The 26,360-nt window shown below is 43.4% G+C and overlaps 1 protein-coding gene across 1 annotated transcript in view; it reads left to right on the forward strand.

Moving 5' to 3' along the window:
- LOC132824737 (bcl-2 homologous antagonist/killer-like) overlaps nt 1–26,360 on the forward strand; it is a 54,231-nt gene that overhangs the window by 832 nt on the left and 27,039 nt on the right. Inside the window, exon 3 of the mRNA XM_060839418.1 lies at nt 14,946–15,033. Within this exon, the coding sequence (XP_060695401.1) occupies nt 14,958–15,033 (76 nt within the window). The 5' untranslated portion in view covers nt 14,946–14,957. The remainder of the gene's footprint in view (nt 1–14,945; nt 15,034–26,360) is intronic.

The raw sequence follows: 26,360 nt of genomic DNA on the forward strand, positions 1-26,360 counted from the left end.
CCCCCATCCCCCCTCCCCTCCCCCCCATCCCCCTCCCCTCCCCATCCCCCCTCCCCATCCCCCTCCCCTCCCCTCCCCCATCCCCCCTCTGCAGCATCTGCAGAGGGATGAGAGTCGACGTTTCGGGCATGAGCCCTTCTCCAAGATGAAGGGCTGATGCCCGAAACGTCGATTCTCCTGTTCCTTGGATGCTGCCTGACCTGCTGCGTTTTTCCAGCGACACATTTTCAGCTCTGATCTCCAGCATCTGCAGTCCTCACTTTCTCCCAGGAAGTGAATGTTACCTGGAGAGGGAGGGGAAGAAAAAGCTGAACATGGGAAATGGCAGACTTTGCTTTATGTGAACATTGCTCGAGTTCTTGGATACTCTTTTGTATTTCTGCTCTTGGGGTGCCTATACATACACTCTTACAGTCTGTTCACTGTTACGACGTTAGCATTCTTGTTTGCTCATATTCCTAGTTTGTCCTTATCCCACAGTAATCTTTCATTGTATTGTAACCAATGTTTATTTACAGGCTATGCATACAGCTCTTTCAAGCAGAACCAGTCTTTTTTGTTACATACCTCCCTCTTCAGTCAGCTACTCTCCTTGCTTCGTTCATGTCAGAGTAACACAGATCATTTGCATATTCTATTATGCTACTTCAAAGCTTTTCAGACACTGCTTTGGAGGTTTTTGGCAGAGGAATTAGAAACCAGGAGTGATGTCCAAAAGGCAGAGCACCAAGTTGTTCTTCGATACCCCATGCTTAAAAGGAAACGTGAGTAACTAGCTCTGGAGGGCAGTACCTGGAGTCAGCATCTGCAGTCCTCCCTTTTGCCTTGGTCAGTACCAGGGGTCAGTCCTTGGTTACAGCATGGCAGAAAGTTCAGTGGATTTTCACAAATAGTCAGCAAATGTGTTTTTTTATGGATATTTATTGAAAACGTTTTTTCACTCTTTTACAATAAAAAAACAAAAATAAGTTATAAAAGTATGGAAAATTAGAAATAGTATTGTGCGATTATATTCTGTAACAGTAACATTAACAATAAACTGCCTACTATTCGCCAGGATACGTTCGTCTCATGTTTACTTAACTTAAACTAAGTTAGCACAAACTCAAATTAAATAAAATAACATAGAATTAAATTACAATCCACTAAAATTAAATTGAACTATAGTACATTGTATTAAATTACATTAGTCCACTTGCCATACCTCCATCAAGGCTCCTGCCCACGGGGACAACAGTAATTATACCTGTATTTACTAGGCCTCCTCTCCACCCCACCCCCACCCCCCTGCTGTACAAAGGCCCTAATTAATATCACCGACAGACCCATGTCTATGTAGGTTAGGCCACCATGTCTTATAGAATCAATCTATTCCGTGGTGCACCACGCTTGTCAGATAATCCTGCGGGAGGTGCTCCGTCACAAGTCTGTGCCACCCTGCAAGACCTGGAGGCTCCTCTAATATCCAATTCATCAGGATATTCTTTCTCACACAGTGTGTAAGAATGTTGAATAACCTCTTCCTGTGCTCGCCCAAAGAGGGAAGATCTGGTAGCCCCAAAAGGAGGGACACACTGGATCCTTTCCAACTCATTCACTATGGTCCCCAGTATCCACAAGTCTCGTAACAGGACCAACAGCCAATACTGTTTTTACGTTTGGGACATTTCAGGGAAGATACTTTTTTGAGTTTTGCTAACCTCTCTGGCATCATATGGGCCTTGTGGAGGATCTTCAATTGCATCGCTTTTGCCTTATTTGCATATTGAAATTTTCTTTACATTCCCCCATATATCCTCCCACGTTCTTCCCTCCCCCCCAACTCCTGATTCCAAATCTCATGAAGTCTCTCCATATCCTCCAAGGCATTCCCTCTCTGCAGATGATATATGGCACTAACTGAGAGAGTGCCCCCACTTGTAGGCTGAGTCAAGAGCGTGGTCTTCTTCAGTATATAATCCCTAACCTGGAAACATTGGAAAAAGTCCCTATTAGGGATTCCGTATTTCTGACTTAATTGGTTAAGACATCAAGACCTCTCTCAAATAGATCTCCCAAGAGATTCCTTTACCATCCCAAGCTCTGAAGCCGGCGTCCATTGACCCTGGCCTAAATCCTGAGGCTCCCACTAGTGGGGTAAAGGGCAACATCTTAAACAAATTGCCCACACCCGACCACATTGTCCTCCATGCTTTTACCATATTTATGATAATCGGACTTTCACAGTGCTCAACCACCGACCTCATAGAATGATAGAGATGTACAGCATGGAAACACCCTTCGGTCCAACCCGTCCATGCCCACCAGATATCCCAACCCAATCTAGTCCCACCCGCCAGCACCCGGCCCATATCCCTCCAAACCCTTCCTATTCATATACCCATCCAAATGCCTCTTAAATGTTGCAATTATATCAGCCTCCACCACATCCTCTGGCACCTCATTCCATGTATGTACCACCCTCTGCGTGAAAAAGTTGCCCCTTGCATCTCTTTCATATCTTTCCCCTCTCACCCTAAACCTATGCCCTCTAGTTCTGGACTCCCCAACCCCAGAGAAAAGACTTTGTCTATTTATCCTATCCATGCCCCTCATAATTTTGTAAACCTCGATAAGGTCACCCTCAGCCCCAGCCTGTTCAGTCTCTCCCTGTAGCTCAGATCCTCCAACCCTGGCAACATCCTTGTAAATCTTTTCTGGACCCTTTCAAGTTTCACAACATCTTTCCGATAGGAAGGAGACCAGAATTGCACGCAATATTCCAATAGTGGCCTAACCAAAGTCCTGTACAGCCACAACATGACCTCCCAACTCCTGTACTCAATACTCTGACCAATAAAGGAAAGCATACCAAATGCCTTCTTCACTATCCTATCTACCTGTGACTCCACTTTAAAGGAGCTATGAACCTGCACTCCAAGGTCTCTTTGTTCAGCAACACTCCCTAGGACCTTACCATTAAGTGTATAAGTCCTGCTAAGATTTGCTTTCCCAAAATGCAGCACCTTGCCATCTGGTCCAGATCCTTTTGTAATTTGAGGTAACCTTCTTTGCTGTCCACTACACCCTCCAATTTTGGTGTCATCTGCAAACCTACTAACTGTACCTCTTATGCTCGCATCCAAATCATTTATGTAAATGACAAAAAGTAGAGGGCCCAGCACTGATTCTTGTGGCACTCCACTGATCAGAGGCCTCCAGTCTGAAAAACAGCCCTCCACCACCACTCTCTGTCTTCTACCTTTGAGCCAGTTCTGTATCCAAATGGCTCGTTCTCCCTGTATCCCGTGAGATCTAACCTTGCTAATCAGTCTCCCATGGGGAACCTTGTTGAACGCCTTACTGAAGTCCATATAGATCACATCTACTGCTCTGCCCTCATCAATCTTCTTTGTTAATTCATTATCCATGAGGGGATACTTTGTCTTTGAGGCCTCCATATCAAGCCATGTTGACTTTGAGTCATTGCCCACCCATTTGACAACAGGGTGTCTATCTGACATTTCTTCAGATCTGGGAGCTCCACCCCTCCCATACCCTGTGGAAGCTGCAACTTGATAAATTTAATTAAGGGGCACCTATGGCACCAAATAAACGATCCCAGCCATCCCGCAAACCTCCGCAGCATCTGTTTGGGTATTAATAGTGGGAGCATCCCCATTGGATATAGAGGCTGAGGGAGAACATTGATTTTAATGAAGGCTAGATGACCAAGCCATGATATGGGTATTCCCTCCCATCACTGCAAGTCCTGCTTTATCCTCTCAAATAGCTAAACAAATTAGCTCCATACAGCTGCTAGAAGTGAGGGGCAATAAAAAATTCCCAGATAGAGAAAATCTTCCTGTGACCATCTAAAAGGAAACTCCATTCCATCGTCCAGCTTCGATACCTCCACCAAACCCCACATCACCACAGGCATGACTTCCATTTTTTTTTAAATTTAGCCTGCATCCCAAAAAGCTGGAAAAAGTTTAATTTTTTTGTAATAGCCAGGGTATACACGTCTTGGGGTTAGCTAAAAGCAAAAGGACCTCATAGAAAGTGATTTTGTGTTCCCCAACTCCTACCTTGGTGCCATTATTTCAGGGTCTTTTTGGATAGCCTCCACCAGTGGTTCAAAAACCAATGTGAACAGAAGCAGCAGCAGCAAAGGACGTTCCTGTTGGCTGTCCCTCCCACCCCAAAATTGCTCGATTTAGCCCCATTTGTGATAACCATTGCCTTGGGGTCTTTATATAACACTGCCACCCACCTGGCGAAGGCCCCTCCCAGACCAAAACGATCTAGAACAGCAAAGGGATACAACCATTCCATCCGATCAAGAGCCTTTTCTGCATCCAGGGAAACCACCAAACCCAGAATCACTCTCTGCTGACATACTTGCACGATATTTAATACCCGTCTGATATTATTCGAGGAGCTGCGGCCCTTGATAAAACCCGTCTGCTCCTCTTTTATAAAAACGGAGAGCACCTTCTCCAGTCTCAGAGCCAACACCTTTGATAGAATTTTAAAATCCACATTCAACAACGAGATGATGCGCAATCCTCGGGGTCTTTCCCTTTCTTTAAGCGAGGGCGGAAGACAGTCCTGGCTATACAAATGACTATACAGTTGCATAGAACATAGAACATTACAGCGCAGTACAGGCCCTTCGGCCCTCGATGTTGTGCTGACCTGTCATACTAATCTGAAGCCCATCTAACGTACACTATTCCATGTACGTCCATATGCTTGTCCAAGGACGACTTAAATGCACTTTAAGTTGGTGAATCTACTACCGTTGCAGGCAAAGCATTTCATACCCTTACTATTCTCTGAGTAAAGAAACTACCTCTGACGTCTGTCCTATATCTATCAGCCCTCAATTTTAAGCTATGCCCCCTCATGCTCGCTGGGAAAAAGGCTCTCCCTGTTCACCCTATCTAAACCTCTGATTATCTTATATGTCTCTATTAAGTCACTTCTCAACCTTCTTCTCTGTAACGAAACAGCCACAAATCCCTCAGTTTTTCCTCGTAAGACCTTCCCTCCATACCAGGCAACATCCTAGTAAATCTCCTGTGCACCCTTTCCAAAGCTTCCACATCCTTCTTATAATGTGGTGACCAGAACTGTACACAATACTCCAAATGCGGCCGCACCAGAGTTTTGTACAGTTGCAGCATAACTTCATGGTTCCGGAACTCAATCCCTCTATTAATAAAAGCTAAAAAACTGTTTGCCTTCTTAACAATCCTGTCAACCTGGGTGGCAACTTCCAAGGATCTGTATACATAGACACCGAGATCTCTCTGCTCAGCTACACTACCTAAAATCTTACCATTATATCCAGTACTTTGCATTCCGGTTACTCCAACCAAAGTGAATCACCTCACACTTGTCCGCATTAAACTCCATTAAACTCCAGCAGTGGTTCAGCCAACATTGCATAAACTCCTTGTAAAATTCACTTGGGAATCCATCTGGACCGGGTGCCTTGCCAGCTTGGAGCTGCCTTACTGCCTCTTGCACCTCCTGTATTGTCAGAGGTGTATTTAACATGGAAGCCTGATCTGCGTTTATACCAGGGAGGTCCAAGATCTCAAAAAAGGATTCCATTCTGGCTTCTCCATCCCCACAGCCCTCCGACTGGTATAACTCTGTATAGAACTTCTGGAATCTGGCATTGATCTTCATGAGTGACATTGCCAGTTCTCTCCCTCATAGACACAATGGACTATGGAGTACTTTTCTCCCTAGCCAGGTAAGCCAGTTATCCCCATATTCAAACAGCCTTTGCTTTGTAAAGGAGACTCCTCTCTTCACCACTTGTGTAAGCGCTGAGTCCAGAGCAACCTAGAGAGCCATGACCCATTGCAATTTGACCACAGATGGTCTCCCCTCGCTCCCTTGCCTTTAGGTATCTTTATTTCAGCTCCAGATCTTCCAAATCCTAATTTAAAGGGGCTCTAGGTGTTCTACCTACTTTATACTACAAACTTGCCTCAGGGGTGACTAATGGGGGTGAGGGAGTAGGAGCCCACCTTGCCTGGCATATGGCACAGAGCCCAATACAGCAGACTGTTCCGACTGCCGCCATCTTGAATTTCTGGCAAGTTTGTTTTCAATTGCCACATCCTACTAATTGTGCCACCAGCCTCTGATGTTTGCAATTCAGCATATCAAATGAATTACCTCATCCTCAAGACTCATGTGCTTCAGTGTACTGTCACATAGTTTATATTGCTCCAGACCTCTCACCCACACTGTCAGCTATACAACCAATACAGTCAACAATATTGCCTTTCATCAACTGACTCACAAACTAGTGCTCCCTCTTGCTTTTATAACAAGAAACACAACAACAATATACTAGTGGAGAATAGGTATACCTGATGTAGGAGATGGTGCTGGCCATTTTTGGGACACCCATTTCTCTGAGGCTAAAAACAATGATTGCAGATGCTGGAAACCAGATTCTGGATCAGTGGTGCTGGAAGAGCACAGCAGTTCAGGCAGCATCCATCCTGATGAAGGGCTTTTGCCCGAAACGTCGATTTCGCTGCTCGTTGGATGCTGCCTGAACTGCTGTGCTCTTCCAGCACCACTGATCCAGACACCCATTTCTCTGGTCATGCTAGTCGATGGAAGGTGAAATATAGCAACCTTTGATAGCCATGTCCTCTTATCCTCAGTCAGAAGTGTTGAGTGAATGATCCATCATGGCTGCCACTCAATGTCTCCTATTTCTAACCAATCATATCACTTGAATGAAATCAAGAAATAGTTGAAGATTTTAAATACTGCAGATTTGTTCACAGATGTGAGTGTCAGCATTTATGGTTCATCCCTAATTGCCCTGACGGTAGTTAAGAGGGTCAATTGTAGGCCAGAGATAGGACATTTGTGAACCAGATGGGTTGTTACAACAATCAAATGTTTACATTTGCAGTTGTGCTACCTGTTTTAACATTCTGTTTTTTTCCATTAATTTTATTCAATGCAAATTTCAGCATCTGCTATACTGGGATTCAAAGCCATGTCCCATGGACATTTGGGTTCATGAATTAGCCTTCCAGACCAGTGATGTTACCACAACATAATTGCCTCCTGTAGGTCCTGACTATATTCTAGCAATAGTGGCAATAGTCGTGCTCCAGAACTAGCTGTTCCCAAGTTGAGGTATTCCAGCTGTAATGCTGATAACAATGTGGAAAATTGGCCAGGTTTGTCCTGCACAAAAACTTTGATGCGATGTAACATGAAACAAGTGAGGTTAATCATTTTGGTAGCAAAAATGAAAGGCAGATTATTATTTGGCTGTAAGTTGAGAGAGAAGAATGTTCAATGAGACCTGGGTACCCTCGTGCACCAGTCACTGAAAGTAAGTGCACAGGTAAAGTCATAAATGTACAGCACAGAAATAGACCCATCAGTCCAATTCGCCCATGCCGACCACATGTCCTTAATTAATCTAGTTCCATTTGTCAGCACTTGATTGATATCCTCTAAACCCTTCCTATTCATGTACCCATCCAGATGCCTTTTAAAATGCTCTAATTGTACCAGTCTCCATCACTTCTTCCGGCAGCTTATTCCATACACGCATCACCCTCTGCATGAAAAAGTTGCTCCTTAGATCCCTTTTAAACCTTTCCCCTCTCACTTTAAACCTATGCCTTCTAGTTTTGGACTCCCCTACCCTGGGGAAAAGTCTAGGATTATTCATCCTATCTATGCCCCTCATGATTTTATGAACCTCTATAAGGTCTTCCCTCAGCCTCCGACGCTCCAGGGAAAATAGCTCCAGCCTGTTCAGCTTCTCCCTATAGCTCAAACCCTCCAATCCTGGCAACATCCTTGTAAATCCTTTCTAAACCCTTTCAACATCATTCCTTTAAGAGAGAAACCAGAACTGAATGCAGTATTCCAAAAATGGCCGAACCAATGTCATGTACAGCCTCAACATGACCTCTCAGCTCCTATACTCAGTGCACTGAACAATAAAGGCAAGCATACCAAACGCCTTCTTCACTATCCTGTCTACTTGCAACTCCATTTCAAGGAACTATGAACCTGCACTCCAAGATCTCTTTGTTCAGCAACACACCGCAGGACCTTACCATTAAGTGTGTAAGTCCTGCCCTGATTTATCTTTCCAAAATGCAGCACCTCACATTTATCTAAATTAAACTCCATCTGCCACTTCTCAGCCCATTCGGGTCAAGGTCCTGTTGTACCCTGAGGTAACCTTCTTCAGTATCCACTACCCCTCTAATTTTGGTGTCACCTGCAAATGTATTAACCGTACTTCATATTAGATTAGATTAGATTAGATTAGATTAGACTTACAGTGTGGAAACAGGCCCTTCGGCCCAACAAGTCCACACCGACCCGCCGAAGCGCAACCCACCCATACCCCTACATTTACCCCTTACCTAACACTACGGGCAATTTAGCTTGGCCAATTCACCTGACCCGCACATCTTTGGACTGTGGGAGGAAACCGGAGCACCCGGAGGAAACCCACGCAGACACGGGGAGAACGTGCAAACTCCACACAGTCAGTCGCCTGAGTTCACATTCAAACCATTGATACAAATGACAAAAAAACAGTGGGCGCAGCATCGATCCTTGTGGCACACTGCTGGTCACAGGCCTCCAGTCTGAAAAGCAAGCCTTCACCACCCTCGGTCTCCTATCTTCAAGCTAGTTCTGTATCCAAATGGCTAGTTCTCCCTGCATTCCATTTGTTCTAACATTGCTAACCAGTTTACCATGCGGAACCCTATCGAATGCTTTACTCAAGTTCATACAGATCATGTCCACCACTCTGCCTTCATCAATCCTCTTCGTTGATACAGCAGGCAGTAGGAGAAAGATAAATTATGTTAGTCTTCATCGTGAGAGGATTCGAGTATAGGAACAAGGATGCTTTGCTGCAATTATACAAGGCATTACAGAAGCCATACTGAGAATACTCTGCAGTTTTGGTCAGCTTATCTGAGGAAGGATGTTCTTGGTCTGGAAGGAGTGCAGCAATAATTTACCATTGATTCCTGGAATGGCAGGATTGACTAATGAGGAGAGATTTGACCTGTTGGGTTTATATTCACTGGAATTTAGAAGAATGATGGCATATCATAGAAATCTACAAAATTCCAACAGGGCTAGAGAGGTTAGATGGGAGCATGCTTCATGCAAAGGTGGGAGAATCCAGAACCAGGGTCATAGTTTAAGGATAAGGAGTAAACCTTTTAGGACTAAGATCAGAAATGTCTTTGCCAAGGGAATGATGAGTCTGTGGAATTCACCACCGCAGAAAGTGGTTCAGGGCAAAACATGGTGTTTTTCAGACAAATGTAGGAGTAGCTCTTGTGTCGAGAGGATCAAGTGATCTGGGGGGATTAGATACTGAGCTGGATGATCAGCTGTGATCATAATGAATGGCAGAGTAGGCTCGTGGAGTTGTATGGCCTTTTTCTGCTCTTATCTTCTATGTTTCTATGTAAATCCACCCTAGCCAATTACCACCCCACCAATCTACTCTTGATCATCAGTAAAGCCATGGAAGGTGTGTTCAACAGTGCTATCAAGTGGCACTGGCTTAGCAATAACGTGCTTACTGGCACCCAGTTTGGATTTTGCCCAGGACCAGTTGCTCCTGACCTCATTATAGCCTTGGTTCAAACACGGATAAAACAGCTGAATTCCAGAGTTGAGACAAGACTGATCACCCTTGACATCAAGCCTGCATTTGACCGAATGTGACATTAAAGAACCAGCGCAAAACTGGAGTCAATGGGAACCAAGGAGCGAAATCCTCCAACTCACTGATTGGAGTCCTACCTGGCACGGCAGATGTTTTAGTTGTTGAAGATCAGTCATATTAGTTCCAGGGCATCTCTGCAGGACTTTGTTGGGGTAGTGTCCGAGACCCAACCATATTCAGTCGCTTTATCAATGACCATCCCTCCATCATATGGTCAGACGTGAGATGTTCTGATTCCACAATATTCAGCACCATTCATAACTCCTCAAATACTGAAGCAGTCCAAATCCAAATACAGCAAGAACTGGGCAATATCTAGGTTTGGGCTGACAAGTGGCAAGTAGCATTCATGCTACACAAATGCCAGGCATTGATTGTTTCACAAGAGATAATCTAACCATCGCCCTTGACATTCAATACCATCACTCAATGCCCCACTATCAACTTTCTGGAGATTACCACTGACCAGAAACTGAACTGGACTAGCCATATAAATACTGTGGCTACAAGAGCACATCAGAATAACTCGCTTCCTCTCTCCGTAAGGCTTGTCCATCACCACCAAGGCACATGTCAGGAGTGTCATGGAACACTCCTCACTAGATGAGTGTAGCTCCAACAACACTCATGAAGCTTGACATTATCCAGGACAAGGCAACCTGCTTAATCAGCATTACATTGACAAGTATCCATTCTGTCCCTACTGACGCTCAGTATCAGCTGTGTGTACCATCCACAAAATGTCCTCCAGAAAATTGTCAGCTCTTTTGACAACACTTTCCAAACCTGTGACTGCTACCATCTAGAAAGATAAGGGCAGCAGATAATTTGGAACCCACCACCACTTGCAAGTTTCCTTCCAAACTACTTATCATTCTAACTTGGAAATATAACACCATAAGAAATCGGCACAGAATTAGGCCATTCAGCCCATCAAGTCAGCACCACCATTTGACCATGGCTGATTTCTCAATCCCATTCTCCTGCCTTCTGTCCATAACCCATGCGCCCCATACCAATCAAGAAACTATCTATCTGTCTTAAATACACTCAATAACATGGCTTCTACAGCCTTCTGTGGCAATGAGTTCTATAAATAAACCATTCTCTGGTTGGAGAAATTCCTTCTCATCTCAGGTCGATAGGGTCATCCCTTAATTCTGAGGCTGTTCCTCTAGTGTCGCTGAATCAAATTCCTGGGACTCTTCCCCCTTGGGTCTACCAACAGCAAAAGGACTGCAATGTTTCAAGAAAGCAGCTTATCACCACTTTCTCAAGGGCAATTAAAGATGGGCAATAAACATCCAAACAAAGTCATAAAGTTGTACAGCACAGAAATAGGCCCTTTGGTCCACCTCATCCATGTTGACCAAGTTTCCCAATCTAAACTAGTCCATATTCTTCTAAATCTTTCCTATTTGTGTACCTGTCCAAATGCCTCTTAAATGTTGTAACTGTATCTGCATCTACCAGTTCCTCTGGCAGTTTATTCCATCTGTGAACCACCCTCTGCTTGAAGAAGTTGCTCTTTGAGTCCCTTTTAAATCTTTCTCCTGTCACCTTTGCTGTTCAACTTATGTATGTCTGTCATGATTTTATAAACCTCTATAACGCCACTCCTCAATCTCCTATGCTCCAGTGGAAAAAGTCCCAGCTTATCCAACCTTTCCTTATAGCTCAAACCCTTCAGTCCCGGTCACATCCTTGTAAACCTTTTCTTCACCCTCTCCAATTTAATAATGTGCTTCCACAACAGGGCAACCAGAACTGTTCACAATACTCCAGAAATGACCTCACAACATCCTGTATAAGTGCAACATAATGTCCCAACTCCCAAACTCACCAGACTGAGCAATGAAGGCAAGCATGCCAGACGCCTTCTTTACCACTCTGTCTTCCTGTCATGCAATTTTCAATGAACTATATACCTGAACCTCTAGGTCTGTCTGTTCTACAACACTGTCCAGGGCCCTCCTTTTAACTGTGTAAGTCCTGCTCTTGTTTGTCTTACCAAAATGCAACACCTCACATTTATCTAAATTGAATTCCATCTGACACTCCTTGGCCCATTGATCCATTCTAAATTTCTTTGTAATCTTAGGTAACCTCCCTCACTGTCTACCATACCACCAATATTGGTGTCATTTGCAAACTTATTTATCATGCTTCCTATATTCTCATTCAAATTGTTTATGTAAATGACAAACAACTGTGGGTCCAACACTGATCCCTGTGGAATTAATATTGGGTAGTGCTGAAATGGCCGAGGCCTTGAATAACTATTTTGTGTCAGTCTTCACAGTGGACGATGTGTCTTAACATGCCAACGAATGATGTTAAGGATACGATGGGAAGGCAGGACCTCAAATCAATTGTTATCACTAAAGGTTAGTGTTGAGGGCTGAAAGGTAGATGAGTCCCCTCGTCCTGAGAGAATGTATCCCAGAGTGCTGAAGGAAATGGCGGAAGTTATAATAGATGCATTAGTGGTAATTTTCCAAAATTCACTGGACTCCGGGCAGACCCCAGTGGACTGTAAGACAGCAAATGTCATACCACTGTTAAAAAAAAGGGTGTGGGAAAAGGCAGGTAACTGTAGCTTAACATCTGTAGTCAGGAAAATGCTGGAGGCTATCATTAAAGAAGAAATAGTGAGACATTTGCATGGAAAGGATTCCATCAGACAGATGCAACATGGATTCAGGAAGGGAAGGTCATGTTTGACAAACTTACTGGAGTTCTTTGAGGATGTGACAAGCCCAGTGGATGGAGGAGAACAGGTTGTATACTTGGATTTCCAAAAAGCAGTGAATAAGATGCCATGTAAAAGACTCATCCATAAGATGAGAATGTATGGACTTGGATGTATTAGCATGGATAGAGGACTGGTTAACCAATAGAAAGCAGAGAGTTGGGATAAATTGATGTTTCTCTGGTTGGAGATCAGTGGTAAGCAGAGTGCAATAGGGGTCAGTGTGGACCCCACAGCTGTTCATGATATATATAAATGATTTGCAAGAAACCCGATTTGAAGGAGAGCAAAAAGAGTTGTAGGAGTAAAGAAGATTACAGAGATGAGAAGGGGTGAAGTCACAAAGAATTTGTAAATTTGAGAATTTTAAGTTTTGCCCCCCACATTGGTTACACTTCATTTTAAATTCATGAGTCCTGGGTAATGGAGTGATGAGAATTACAACAGTTCAGGGTAGTAGGGATTTTGATCAACTCTGGTTTATGGAAGGCTAGCTACATAATATCGAAACAGTCAAGTTTAGATTTAACAAAACATGAATGGGGTGTGCAACACATTGAGGTCTTGAAGTTCTTTGAGTAAGGAGGCTTATGTTGGTCTCCCAATGCAGATAACAAAGAACAAAACCTCTATCTAGAGTAAATAATGGCAGGAAAGAGACCTGAGACATAAATGGTGGCCAGTACACTGAGTGGAGGCATAATAGTACATAGTCTTCATAATAGTACATAGGTCATGGACAGGCAGTTAAATGTTTTACCAAATTGGCTCCCCAACTCAGGCAGCTTACAGGAGCTGGATTATAGATGGATAGAGCTTGGCCAAATTCTACACCCACAAGCACACCTGGAAGTTTGAGCAATAGATAGGTACTAGAAATACCTAGGACCAAATCTTCTAAGAAGGGGTAATTAAAGTTGGATTGCTATGATTTTCTTATTGTACCCTGGAATTCCATGTTTTTGGCCTGAACTTCCAGGGTTCTTGAGACTTGTGGAGCAGTACCTGATCTGGGAGTCTTCCAGTGTAATGCATGATCAATGTTGTGGTCCAAACCCACCCTTATTTTTTACAGCAGCAACTACTCCATTTATGGATCTAATGGGCCCCGAAGGCATTTTGGGAATCGATGAATCACTGATAGGTGGGTTGAGGCAGGGTGCAGGGTGTAGGTAGGTGAGGCAGGGGTCTGCAACAGGGTAGCAGGCAAGATGGTTGAGGGGTTGTAGAATGGTGGATTGGTAAGTGAATGGGTAAAGCAGGGAATGGTTCCAGATGCATGGCACTTGTCCATCAAAAATTTAAATTTCCTGGCAATTCTGGTGTCCGGACTTCCAAAGGATCCTATAGTGAATGCATCTTTCATAGCAGTTTGCTGCAAGGTCTACCTTCCAATCAGATGATCGGGCTGTTCAGTCATGTATTTGTTCAGGTTAATTGTCAGTGCTAAAGGCTACTGGAACTGTGAACTATGGATTGCAGCCTTTGCGTGTTTAAATCCAATGAGAATACAATGGGAATGAGGACTTTTGCAATCGGAAATGTTCTTTCAGGATGCTTAGCTAGCATATGAAGAACATCTTAACTGTTTCCATTGAAACTGAATTCCACACATACAATGTTGTCCTAGAAAAGGACACCTTCCCCCTTACTTCCCTCCAAGGCCCCAAGGGATCCTTCCATATCTGCCACAAATTCACCTGCACCTCCACACACATCATTTACTGCATCCGCTGCACCCGATGTGGCCTCCTCTATATTGGGGAGACAGGCCGCTTACTTGCAGAACATTTCAGAGAACACCTCTGGGACACCTGGACCAACCAACCCAAACACCCCGTGGCTCAACACTTCAACTCCCACTCCCACTCCAACAAGGACATGCAGGTCCTTGGACTCCTCCATCGCCAGACCATAACAACACGACAGCTGGAGGAAGAGCATCTCATCTTCCGCCTAGGACCCTCCAACCACAAGGGATGAACTCAGATTTCTCCAGTTTCCTCATTTCCCCTCCCCCCACCTTGTCTCAGTCCCAACCCTTGAACTCAGCACCATCTTCCTAACCTGCAATCTTCTTCTTGATCTCTCCGCCCCCACCCCCACTCCAGCCTATCACCCTCACCTTGCCCTCCTTCCACCTATTGCATTTCCAACGCCCCTCCCCCAAGTCCCTCCTTCCTACCTTTTATCTTAGCCTGCTTGGCACACTTTCCTCATTCCTGAAGAAGGGCTCATGCCCGAAACGTCGATTCTCCTCCTTGGATGCTGCCTGACCTGCTGCGCTTTTCCAGCAACACATTTTCAGCTCTAGAAAAGGAAAGAAAAACTGAAAATTTACAAAGTTCTGGCAACTGGGTACTTACAAAAAATGTACTTGCACTGCTTTCCAATGAAACATCTTTATTTAAGACAACTTGTTTTTCTTTTTAACAGAAGTACAACATCATGGCAACTCGAAACAGTGATGATCCATGCAGGTCATGTTCATCACACAAAAGAAAACTCAATGAGGTTGATACAGGTTTGTCTCCATTTAAAATCAACACAATAATTGGTTGGTATTTGAAAATGAAGTAATTTGAAATGCACATCATTAGTGTGTACAAGTTAATTACAAATTAAGACAGTCATCTTTATTTCATTCATTCAGAAAGAACTTGATGAATCGTATGTTGTATCTTTTAAATAATTTCTTCAATAACTGAGGATTTTGCCTCCACGGTGTATCTGGAATTTCTTTTACATGTTGATCACTCTCTTGTAAAGAGAAACTTCTGATATAAGTCCTGAAAGTAACTTTTGCCAGTTTCGATGTGCTCCCTTGTTTTACTATCATTGTTTAACGTTGTTTATGACTGAGAACATAGAACATAGAAGGATACAGCGCAGTACAGGCCCTTCGGCCCTCGATGTTGCGCCGACCGAATCCTACCTAACCTATACTAGCCCAATAACTTCCAAATGCCTATCCAATGCCCGCTTAAATGACCATAAAGAAGGAGAGTTCACCACTGATACGGGCAGGGCATTCCATGAACTCACAACCCGCTGTGTGAAGAATCTACCCCTAACATCTGTCCTATACCTACCACCCCTTAATTTAAAGCTATGTCCCCTAGTAACACCTGACTCCATTAGCGGTAAAAGGTTCTTAGTATCTACCCTATCTAAACCCCTAATCATCTTATACACTTCTATCAGATCTCCCCTAAACCTTCTCTTCTCCAATGAGAACAGCCCCAAGTGCCTCAGCCTTTCCTCATAAGATTTTCCTACCATTCCAGGCAACATCCTGGTAAACCTCCTCTGCACTCGTTCTAAAGCTTCCACATCCTTCCTATAGTATGGCGACCAAAACTGCACACAATACTCCAGATGAGGCCGCACCAGAGTCTTATACAACTGCAACATGACCTCAGGACTCCGGAACTCAATTCCTCTGCCAATAAAGCCCAGTACACCATATGCCTTCCTCACAGCACTATTTACCTGGGTGGCAACTTTCAGAGATCTGTGTACATGGACACCAAGATCCCTCTGCTCATCCACACTACCAAGTAGCCTACCATTAGCCCAGTAATCCATCATCTTGTTATTCCTACCAAAGTGAACGACTTCGCACTTAGCTACATTGAATTCCATTTGCCACATTTCCGCCCAGCTCTGCAACTTATCTATATCCCGCTGTAACCTACCACTTCCTTCCTCACTATCCACAACTCCACCGACTTTTGTGTCATCCGCAAACTTGCTTACCCAGCTTTCAAGTCCTTCCTCTAGATCATTTATAAAGATAACAAAAAGCAATGGTCCCAAAACAGATCCTTGTGGTACACCGCTAGTAACTGCGCTCCAAGATGAACATAATCCATCAACTACTACCCTCTGTCTCCTTCCAGCCAGCCAATTCCTAATCCAAACCTCTAATGTATCCTCAATGCCATACCTCCGAAGTTTTAGCATTAGCCTACCATGGGGAACCTTATCGAACGCCTTACTAAAATCCATATACACAACATCTACTGCTTTACCCTCATCCACTTCCTTGGTCACCTTCTCAAAGAACTCAATAAGGTTTGTGAGGCACGACCTGCCCTTCACAAAACCATGCTGGCTATCCCTGATCACGTTATTCCTACCCAGATGTTCATAAATCTTATCCCTTACCATTCTCTCTAAGACTTTGCCCACCACTGAAGTCAGACTCACTGGCCTATAGTTGCTAGGGCTATCCCTACTCCCTTTCTTGAACAATGGGACCACATTCGCTATCCTCCAGTCCTCTGGTACTATTCCTGTTGACAACGACGACATAAAAATCCAGGCCAATGGCTCTGCTATCTCCTCCCTAGCTTCCCATAGGATCCTGGGGTAAATGCCATCAGGCCCAGGAGACTTATCTATATTCATCCTTTCCAATATTCCCAAAACCTCTTCCCTGCATATTTCCAGGGCATCCATTCTAATTATTTGTGATTCCATATTCACATCAGCAACAGTGTCCTGTTCCTGAGTGAATACTGAGGAAAAGTACTGATTTAATGTCTCTCCAATCTCCTCCGCCTCCACACACAACTTCCCACTACTATCCTTGACTGGACCGATACCTACCCTAGTCATCCTTTTATTCTTGACATACCTATAGAAAGCCTTTGGGTTTTCCCTAATCCTACCAGCTAAAGACTTTTCATGTCCCCTTCTCGCTTCTCTTAGCTCCCTCTTTAGCTCCTTCCTGGCTACCTTATAACACTCAATCGCCCCTACTGAACCTTCACGCCTCATCTTTACATATGCCGCCTTCTTCCCTTTCACAAGGGACTCCAATTCCTTACTAAACCACGGCTGCCTCACAAGGCCCTTTACACCATGCCTGACTGGTACATACCTATCGAGGACACGCAGTAGCTGCTCCTTGAACACTCCCCACATCTCATTAGTGTTCTTCCCTTGAAGCCTGTTTTTCCAATCTTGAAATTTTGAGAGAACTTCTCAGCTCTCTGAAAGTCCATGGAGTCACTTGCATTGACCTGAAAGGAAAGCGAGATCTATTACTTTATAACATAAAATTATTCTTTTTTGCTCACTGTGAGAGGAGTAGCTGGTGAGAGAAATCAGACATGGAGCAGTATTTTACAGTATCCCCACCAATGGGTTTATTGGGTGGGAGGATAATGATGTAAAATTCCCCAAGGCATCTTCCCAGTTCATCTGCCTATCCTTGATTTGTCATCAATTGTATGTGGAGCAGTGAGGTGTATGGAGGCCTGTCTGCAATTACTCCATTGAAGTCTATAATGGCCAATAGGGCTGCTTTCCATCTTGCCTTCATTCTGAGGCAGGAACAGTTTAGGGTTGATGTGGGGGTAAAGCCAGGCAGGTTAATCTCCTTAGGTTTAAGGTAAAAGGAGAGGGTGCAGAGCCTCCCTGATGGCCCCTTCTGTACATCAGATGCCAGCATCCACTACACCTTTCCAACAAAGCCCCCTGGTGTCACCAACCATCCTGCTATGAGCTCCCCCAGTCCCCAACATATCCATGCCTGTAAAGATGCACTGACATTTCAGCTCTTACCTGGTCTTGGTCTGCAAGAATTAGCATCGGTGGTTTTGTATCGTCCTTGTGCTGGCCACTGCCACTGTCGAGCCTATAGAGCTACTGGTAAGTCAGATTGGTCAGCTGTGCTGAATTGGCAGTTCTGCCAAATTGAGACTCTCTGACCATCAACCTTTAAACATTTCATACCTTTTAAAAAAATGTTGCTTTTCTATTCTTACCACCAAAATCTATAGCCTCTCCCTTCCCTATATTGTATTCCATCTATCACCACCATGTTGACCACTCATTTAACCTGTGTATATCACTTTGAGGCCTTTCATCACAGGTTACATTCCCATCTAGCTGTGTATCATCAGCAATCCTGGATAAGCTGCTCTTGATCTCTTTGTCAAAATGATCGAAACGTTTGTAAATGACTGCCACCTTGAAAATTCCTGATTTATTCCTATTTTCTGATTACATTTATTTCAATCAGTGCTTCAGATATGACCACAAACTTCTTGAGTCCTTGTTTTGGCATATAACATTTTATCTGGTATTTTAGGGAATTTCTCTTGGAAAGCCAAGGATACTACATTTACCAGCTCCTTCAGAACCCTCTAATAAATTCATGAAGCACAATTTTCTTCTCTTCAAACCATGTTGACTCCAGACATCCGATGATTTTCCGAATGACATTACAAATTCCTGAATAATGGATTTCAGCATTTCCCAATGATTGATGTCAAGTTAACTTGCCAGAAGTTCCTTGTTTAATTTCTTTCTGCTTTTTTGAACAGCAGTGTAACATTCCTAACTTGTAATTTTGAAGATCTAGAGTGTCATGCCTTAGGTATACACTGTCGATTCAGCTACCTACTCCAGAACCTGTATTGTTAAGCTGAAAGTACCTAATAGATTCTTTCAGGTCAGATCAAAATCAATACAAGGAGACACGTGTGTTTTGATATGAAGCAAATTTATTAGCTGCTTCGACTTTATACAAATTAATGAATGAATCTATTAGCTATATTTAATAAGTGCGTTTTGTTGTGTTTGGCCTGTTGGGTGTCCTGGGTGTTGGCTGGCACTTGGAGCTATACCTCGGATTACATGACCCCGGTGCCAATCTGATGGGGGAATGTCCCAGTCTCTCAAACTCCAGTCCAATGGAGAATGTCCCACAAGTGGGACAAGGTTGTTGATATTAATACTATTCTGGTTATATGTTGGATCACCACTTTGCAGTATTTTCAGTATTTTTCTGGTCATTCCATTGTGCAGAAAACACTTCCAGGTGGATCCATGTTAACTGTATAAGAAAATTGTTCCCATGGACAATCCAAGGTTATGCCACTTCCCCCCAGTCAAATCAGGCTGTTTTCATGCACTTTTCCACTTTACTTCAATTGCTCATTGTCATGTCCAATTAACTCTTAACCACCAACCCTGAACAGTATCATTTGGAGGTATCATTTTTGAGCCTAACACCGCAGAACCTAAACTGTCCGCTGTCAGGTCCTGGGGATTTGTCAGCTTTTATTCCCCTAAAGTTCTCGAATATTTCTTTCTCAGGTGATGTTAATTACTTTGAGTTAATAATTAGGCCTTATGTACCTTTATAGTGCAACACATCCTGAAGTTCTGGGTTACTAAATCTCCAAATTTTATTAGCTACTTCTTTCATTCTGAGGAGAAGTTTGGGCTCTGTTATAATAAAAAATGGTCAGGTTTTGCTTTGTTGAAATTGTAATATCTTTATGAGTAAAGCAGAATAATTAAATTTTTTACTTGCAGTGCACTTCACAGTTTTTTTTAGCAGATTTTCAGAATATTTAGGGAGATGATAGGCAATACTGACTATCTGTGGTTGTTCTGAGACATCAAAAATCTTCTGACTGTTACTGTCCTTGATTTTCTTCCACAGGATTGTTTACATAAAAAAAGGCTGAAGTATCTTTAATGTGTGGAATTTCACTTTTTATTAAAATGTAAAAATATGAACTGGGAACATTCTTTGGACATTAGGAAAATAAAACTTTCTATTTTCTTCACCTCTTTTGAGAGGTTCTCTCCTAGTATCCTGCTATAATAACAGTAGTGGGAAGTCTAGACCATAGAACTATTGCACAATGTTTGCAGACTCGGCAGTGACTTGCTGCCTGGCTTGAGGTGGTAAAATATATTGCTGAAACCCAAATTTATGGCTCGCTGACTGAAAGGTAATTTAGTGTTTCATATTTTTGCATATCTCATCTTCTAAACAAAACCATCATTGTGTGAACCCAAAAATCATTTAATCAGTTTTACTAATCAGGTCAGGCAGCATCCAAGGAGCAGGAGAATCAATGTTTCAGGCATGAGCTCTTCTTCAGGAAGAAGGGCTCATGCCCGAAACGTCAATTCTCCTGCTCCTTGGATGCTGCCTGACCTGCTGCGCTTTTTCAGCAACACATTTTCAGCTCTGATCTCCAGCATTTGCACTCCTCACTTTCTCCCTACTAATCAGATCATACAGGTTTTCTCTTTATTTGCATGGAAAATAAGACATTGCTTCTGGAGCAAACCACTTTTAGCCCATTTTTCATTCCATCATAATGTGAACGCAAGTCACTTGTAAGAAGTTTCCAGCTATATGAGCATTATAGATATCAAAGGAGAAAATTGATCAAATGGGACCATCACAAAAGGATATGTGGAATCTGGAGTTGTCATGACCATTCGTGATGTCAGTGTATAATTTTGGGTTCTTCCCAACTTCTACTTCATCTGCTATGGCATGATGATCAAGTTACAGACTCTAATACCATCAATTTATTTTGCACGTTACGTGTTAACTCACCCTCAGCCAGTCTTTTCCAGGGTTTTGTTTCCCACTGTGTAGGAACTATCAACTAGTCAGCAGCAGCATGCTCAGGAGAAAGAGTGAGAATCTCAACACCAGTGATAAACAAGTATCATCACTTGTTTTGATTCTTGCAATCATTAGTTCACAATGCATATAACTTAGTGATTAATGTGTAGTTCAGATCTGCACATAGTAATTACTATGCATGATTAGATTGCAACCAGGCCAGGGAGCTAAGACATTAAAAACACAATGCCAAACTGATACAGAATTGGCTGAGTGACAGTAAATAGTAATGGTGAATAGTTATTTTGCAAACTGAAAGAAGATTTATAGTGGAAGTCCCCAATGATCAATATTGGGAGCACTGCTCTTCCTGATATATATTAATGACCTAGAGCTTGATGCACAGAGCACAATTTCAAAATATCGCAGATGATACAAAACTTGGAAGCGTTGTGAACAGTGAGTATTGCTAGAACTTCAAAAAGCATGGAGAGGTTGGTGAATGGGTAGACCAATGGCAGATGACATTTAATGCAGAGACATGTGAAGTGATTAATTTTAGTAAGAGGATTGTAGGGAGACAATAGAAAAGTAATAAGTACAACTTGAAAAGGAATGCAGGAGCAAAGGGATCTAGTTGTTTACTTGCATAAATCAGGTTGAGATTGCAGTGAACAAAGCACCAGTATACTGTGCTGCTTTAATAGTGACATAGAATATAAGAGCAAGGAAGTTATTTTAAACTTAAGCAAAAAAAAGGAACAATGGAGTATTGCATGCAGTTCTAGACACCATACTTTGGGAAAGAAGTCAAAGTATTAGCAAGGGTGCAGAAAAGATTCAAAGAATTTTAGGAATAAAGAATTTCAGTTAAACAGGTGGTTGGAGAAGTGTTTTCCTTTGGGTTTAGAAGGTTGAGAGAAGATTTGGTAAACACCCTTTTAAATGCACAATGGATCTGGACAGATTAAATCAGGAGAAATTGTTTCCTATTTGTAAACAGAGGGTACAGTTTTAAGCTAACAGGAATGGAAGTAATGATAATATGAAGAAAATCCTTTCCATATTGAAAATAATTAGAATCTGTAATGCACTACCTATATTTGTGAAGGAGGTAGGGTTAATTGAGGTTTTCAAAATGGAATTGGTTCATTATCTGAAGAGTTGCAACATGAGGGCGGGGTGGGGTAGGAGTGGGGGCGGTAGCGGTAAGGCAGAGGAATGGCACTAGCTGAATTGCTCTTTCAAAGGGCCAGCACAGGACTAACTAATTAAATAGCCTCCTTTCCTGGTGTCATCATTCTCTCATTCTATTCTATTCAATACTCAGTGGGTCAGGTAACATCTGGGAAAAGTATGTAATGTTTCAGGTTGATGACCTCTCATCAAAACCATGATCTAGTTAACTGTGCTTTTTCTGTCAATGGATGCTGCCTGACCAGCTGAGTGCTTCCAGCAGTTTCTGTTTTTATTTCAGAATTGAAATATTTGCAGTATTTTGATTTTATATCATGGAATAAAATGGCCAGTGTGCACAGTTGATGAAACTCTGGGCATTCAGGAAGGAAATGACTGGGACCCTCTAGAGTCTTGATGCCTCTTTGAAAGTTCTGTGATGAGGCATTCTTCCAATGACTGTTTTGCCTAATTTTTAAATGGTTGCTGGTGTCACTGGCAGAGGCAGCATTAGTAACTCATCAGTCATTGCCCTTGAATTAAGTGACTTGCTAGTTCAGTTCAGTGGGCTTATGCCTGAAACGTCGATTCTCCTGCTCCTCGGATGCTGCCTGACCTGCTGTGCTTTTCCAGCTCCACTCTCTCGACTCTAATCTCCAGCATCCACAGCCTCACTTTCTCCTTCAGAGTCAGCAGAGTTTTGCTTAAACATCCTGTTGGTATTTTTAGATTAGATTAGACTTACAGTGTGGAAACAGGCCCTTCGGCCCAACAAGTCCACACCGACCCGCCGAAGCGAAACCCACCCATACCCCTACATTACCCCTTACCTAACACTACGGGCAATTTAGCATGGCCAATTCACCTGACCCGCACATCTTTGGACTGTGGGAGGAAACCGGAGCACCCGGAGGAAACCCACGCAGACACAGGGAGAACGTGCAAACTCCACACAGTCAGTCGCCTGAGTTGGGAATTGAACCCGGGTCTCTGGCGCTGTGAGGCAGCAGTGCTAACCACTGTGCCACCGTGCCGCCCACAAATATGGGCGTATATGGGGTGAAACTGATCCCAGTTTCAATAGGGGCAATGATAGTAAAGATAGAAGCAGATACTGGTGCAGTGGTGCCTCTGATTCCTAAATCAATATATAGGGAAAGGTTAAAGGCACTGTCGCTGAAGTCTGCTGAGATTACACTACAGACATCACATGTGTTTCGTCAATGTGAATTTGCTGTAACGGCACGGTGGCACAGTGGTTAGCACTGCTGTCTCACAGCGCCTGAAACCCGGGTTCAATTCCTGACTCAGGTGACTGACTGTGTGGAGTTTGCATGTTCTCCCCGTGTCTGCGTGGGTTTCCTCCCACACTCCAAAGATGTGCGGGTCAGGTGAATTGGCCGTGCTAAATTGCCCGTAGTGTTAGGTTAGGGGTATTGGTGGATTGCAGGTCGGTGTGGACTTGTTGGGCCGAAGGGCCTGTTTCCACACTGTAAGTAATCTAATTGGGGAATCTGTTTCTAAAGTGCGAACTTTTAAAGCATGTGTTGGCTGTAATGCGATTACATTACCAAAACTTTAAGTGCTGTTTCTAAAGCATGGTTTTTGTACGTTATGGAGTTGCACAAGAATGCAGCCATTGCATTGTTGAAGAACTGACTGCGTATGGAACAAGTGGTGCCACTGAGGGCTACATACTGGTGAAAGTAAAGCTAAAGGACTAGTGTGCTGAACTGCCTCTGAACGTAGTGAAAGGTGACTACCCTGCATTATTCAAACACTCCTGGTGACAGAAATTAAAGTTAAATTGGGATGTGGTTAATACGCTGGTGGACTCGAAGTCAAGTTTGCAAGGGATTTGTAAAGATATGTTCAATGGAACCCTGGGGAAAATGAAAGAAGTAGAAATTAAACTTCAGTTGGAGTGGGAGGCTTGTCCATGGAGTCTGAAGGTGTGTCCAGTACCATTTGGCATCTGGCCTAAAGTGGAGACAGAACTGGAATAGCTGGTGAACCTGGGAGTGTTGGAACCAGTAACCACCAATGAATGGGTCACTTTGATCGGTCCGGTCTTAAAGGTGGTGCAGTGAGGATTTGAGGTGACTTTTAAGGTCACAGTCAACCCAGCCCAGGATCAATAACCACTTCCACTCATTGAGAACCTGTTCAGTGGACTGGCTGGGGGAAAGGAATTCTCAAAAATGGATCTGTCACAGGCCACCTTGCAGACGGGGGTCACAAAGGAGTCTTAGCTGCTGCTGACAATAGTGACACATGGGACTGTTCTGTTACAAGCAACTGCTTTTGGCATCATGTCAGTGCCAGCTCTATTTCAGAGGACCATGGACCAAATTTTGAGTGGATTGCCAGGTGTTCAGTGTTATCTGAATGATATTTTGCATACTGGATCCTTCAAGAGGAGTGTTTAAAAAACCTAGCAGAAACCCTAAAAAGGTTGCAGGAGCACAGACTCCAAGTAAAAAGGGAGAAATACTAGTTTTTTTAAAACCTCAATAGATACTTGGGTTATGTAATTAGTGAGGGACTCCACAAGGTTCCCAAGAAGATGGAAGCTATCATGAAGTTGCTTGACCAGTGAATGTGTCTCAATTAAGATCATTCTTGGGACTTGTCAATTACAATGGCAAGTTCAAGTCTGATCTGGCAGCTGTACTAAAACCCTTGCATTGCTATTGGAAAATGGATCCAATAACATGAGGAGGCTCACTGAGAGGTTAAGTAAGCCCTGAAAAAGTCAGATGTGTTGACTCATTTTACCAAAGGTTACCACTACAGTTAATGTGTAATGCCTTGCCTTATGAGCGCTGTACTGTCATACATCTTACCGAATGGAAAGGAAAAGCCAATTGTATTCACGTCAAGATCACGAATGAAGATGGAGGAGAAGTATACCCAAGTGGGAAAAAAAGGATTGGGCATCGTGTTCGCTGTTAAGAAGTTCACCCATTTCCTTTATGGCAGGCACTTTGAGCTGCTGACAGATCACAGGCCATTAACTGCCATTTTAGCCATCAACGGCAGCACCCTGCAGAGGTGGGCACTGTCACCTACTTATATAAAATCAGATACCAACAGTCGGAGAAGCACAGCAATGGAGACGCTATGTCAAGGAAATAAGAATGTTCCTGTCTGGAACCTGAAAGGCACCTAGGAAAACCAGGTACTGGTGTCAGTCAGTCAGAGATGGAATGCTACCTGGAATGGCCCCATCTTGAGCCTAGTGGCAGACTTAGTCCTGAGAGGAAGAAACTGCCTGGAATTACACCCTTATCTGTCCAGGAAGTGGGAGTTGTTCATATTGGTCAGATGTTTAATGTGGAGAATGACCGATGTTATTCCACCCCCCCTTTCAGAGGAAAGGTCCTGGAACAAGTGCACCACAGGCACTTCGAGATGGTGCAAATGAAAGAAATAGCCAGAAGCTACTTTTGGAGGCTAAAGGTGAACTTTCAGATTGAGGAGAAAGTGGGATCGTGATCAAACAGGGAATGCACTACCATTGTCGCCCTTCACCTGTGGGAATGACCTTAAACATTGTGGCAGTGGATTCACATGGACCTTTATGGCACCAATAGAAGGACAGATGTTACTATTGGTTGTGGTTGCCCACACCAAGTGACCCTAGGGAGTGGTCATATTCTGTTACCAGGTGGTAAGTCTGTTTGTGCTGATACTATGATAGACTGACTGGATAAAATATTTTTCAGTTTCGGGCCTTGAACAAGTTGAGTGACAATGGTCCACAATTTATGCTGAAAGAATTCGAGGAGTACTTAGGGTGTCATGGAGCCAATCTCACTTGTCTGACTCCATGATTTTCTATGACAGATGGCCAGGCAGTAAGTCTTTAAAGCCTCACAAGGATGGCGAATCAACAAGTTCCTCAGCATGTGTCATAGTACACTATGCACAAAGACCCTATGCTCGGTGGCATATTCAAACACCAGCTGAGAACCATGTTGATTTACTGCAGCCGGAAGAGACCAAAGAGGTAGTAGAATGAGAGGTAGTACAGCTAGTCAGAAGGGCAGGAACCTTACACAGTGGAGGGTATTTCAAAGAGCAGAGACAGTGTTTGCCTGGAATTATATGTCTGCAGGAAAAATAGATCCCTGTGATGGTGATGGCTCAAACAGGACTGTTGTCATATGTGGTACAGGGTATGGATGCGCTGGTCTGGAGAAGACACGTGGACCAGCTGGTCACCACACCTCACCCATAATGGATGATGTCCCTCAGAAATACTGAGCCGCTTCAGATAG

Source organism: Hemiscyllium ocellatum, chromosome 19 (assembly GCF_020745735.1).
Source record: "Hemiscyllium ocellatum isolate sHemOce1 chromosome 19, sHemOce1.pat.X.cur, whole genome shotgun sequence".
Classification (NCBI taxonomy): Eukaryota; Metazoa; Chordata; class Chondrichthyes; order Orectolobiformes; family Hemiscylliidae; genus Hemiscyllium; species Hemiscyllium ocellatum.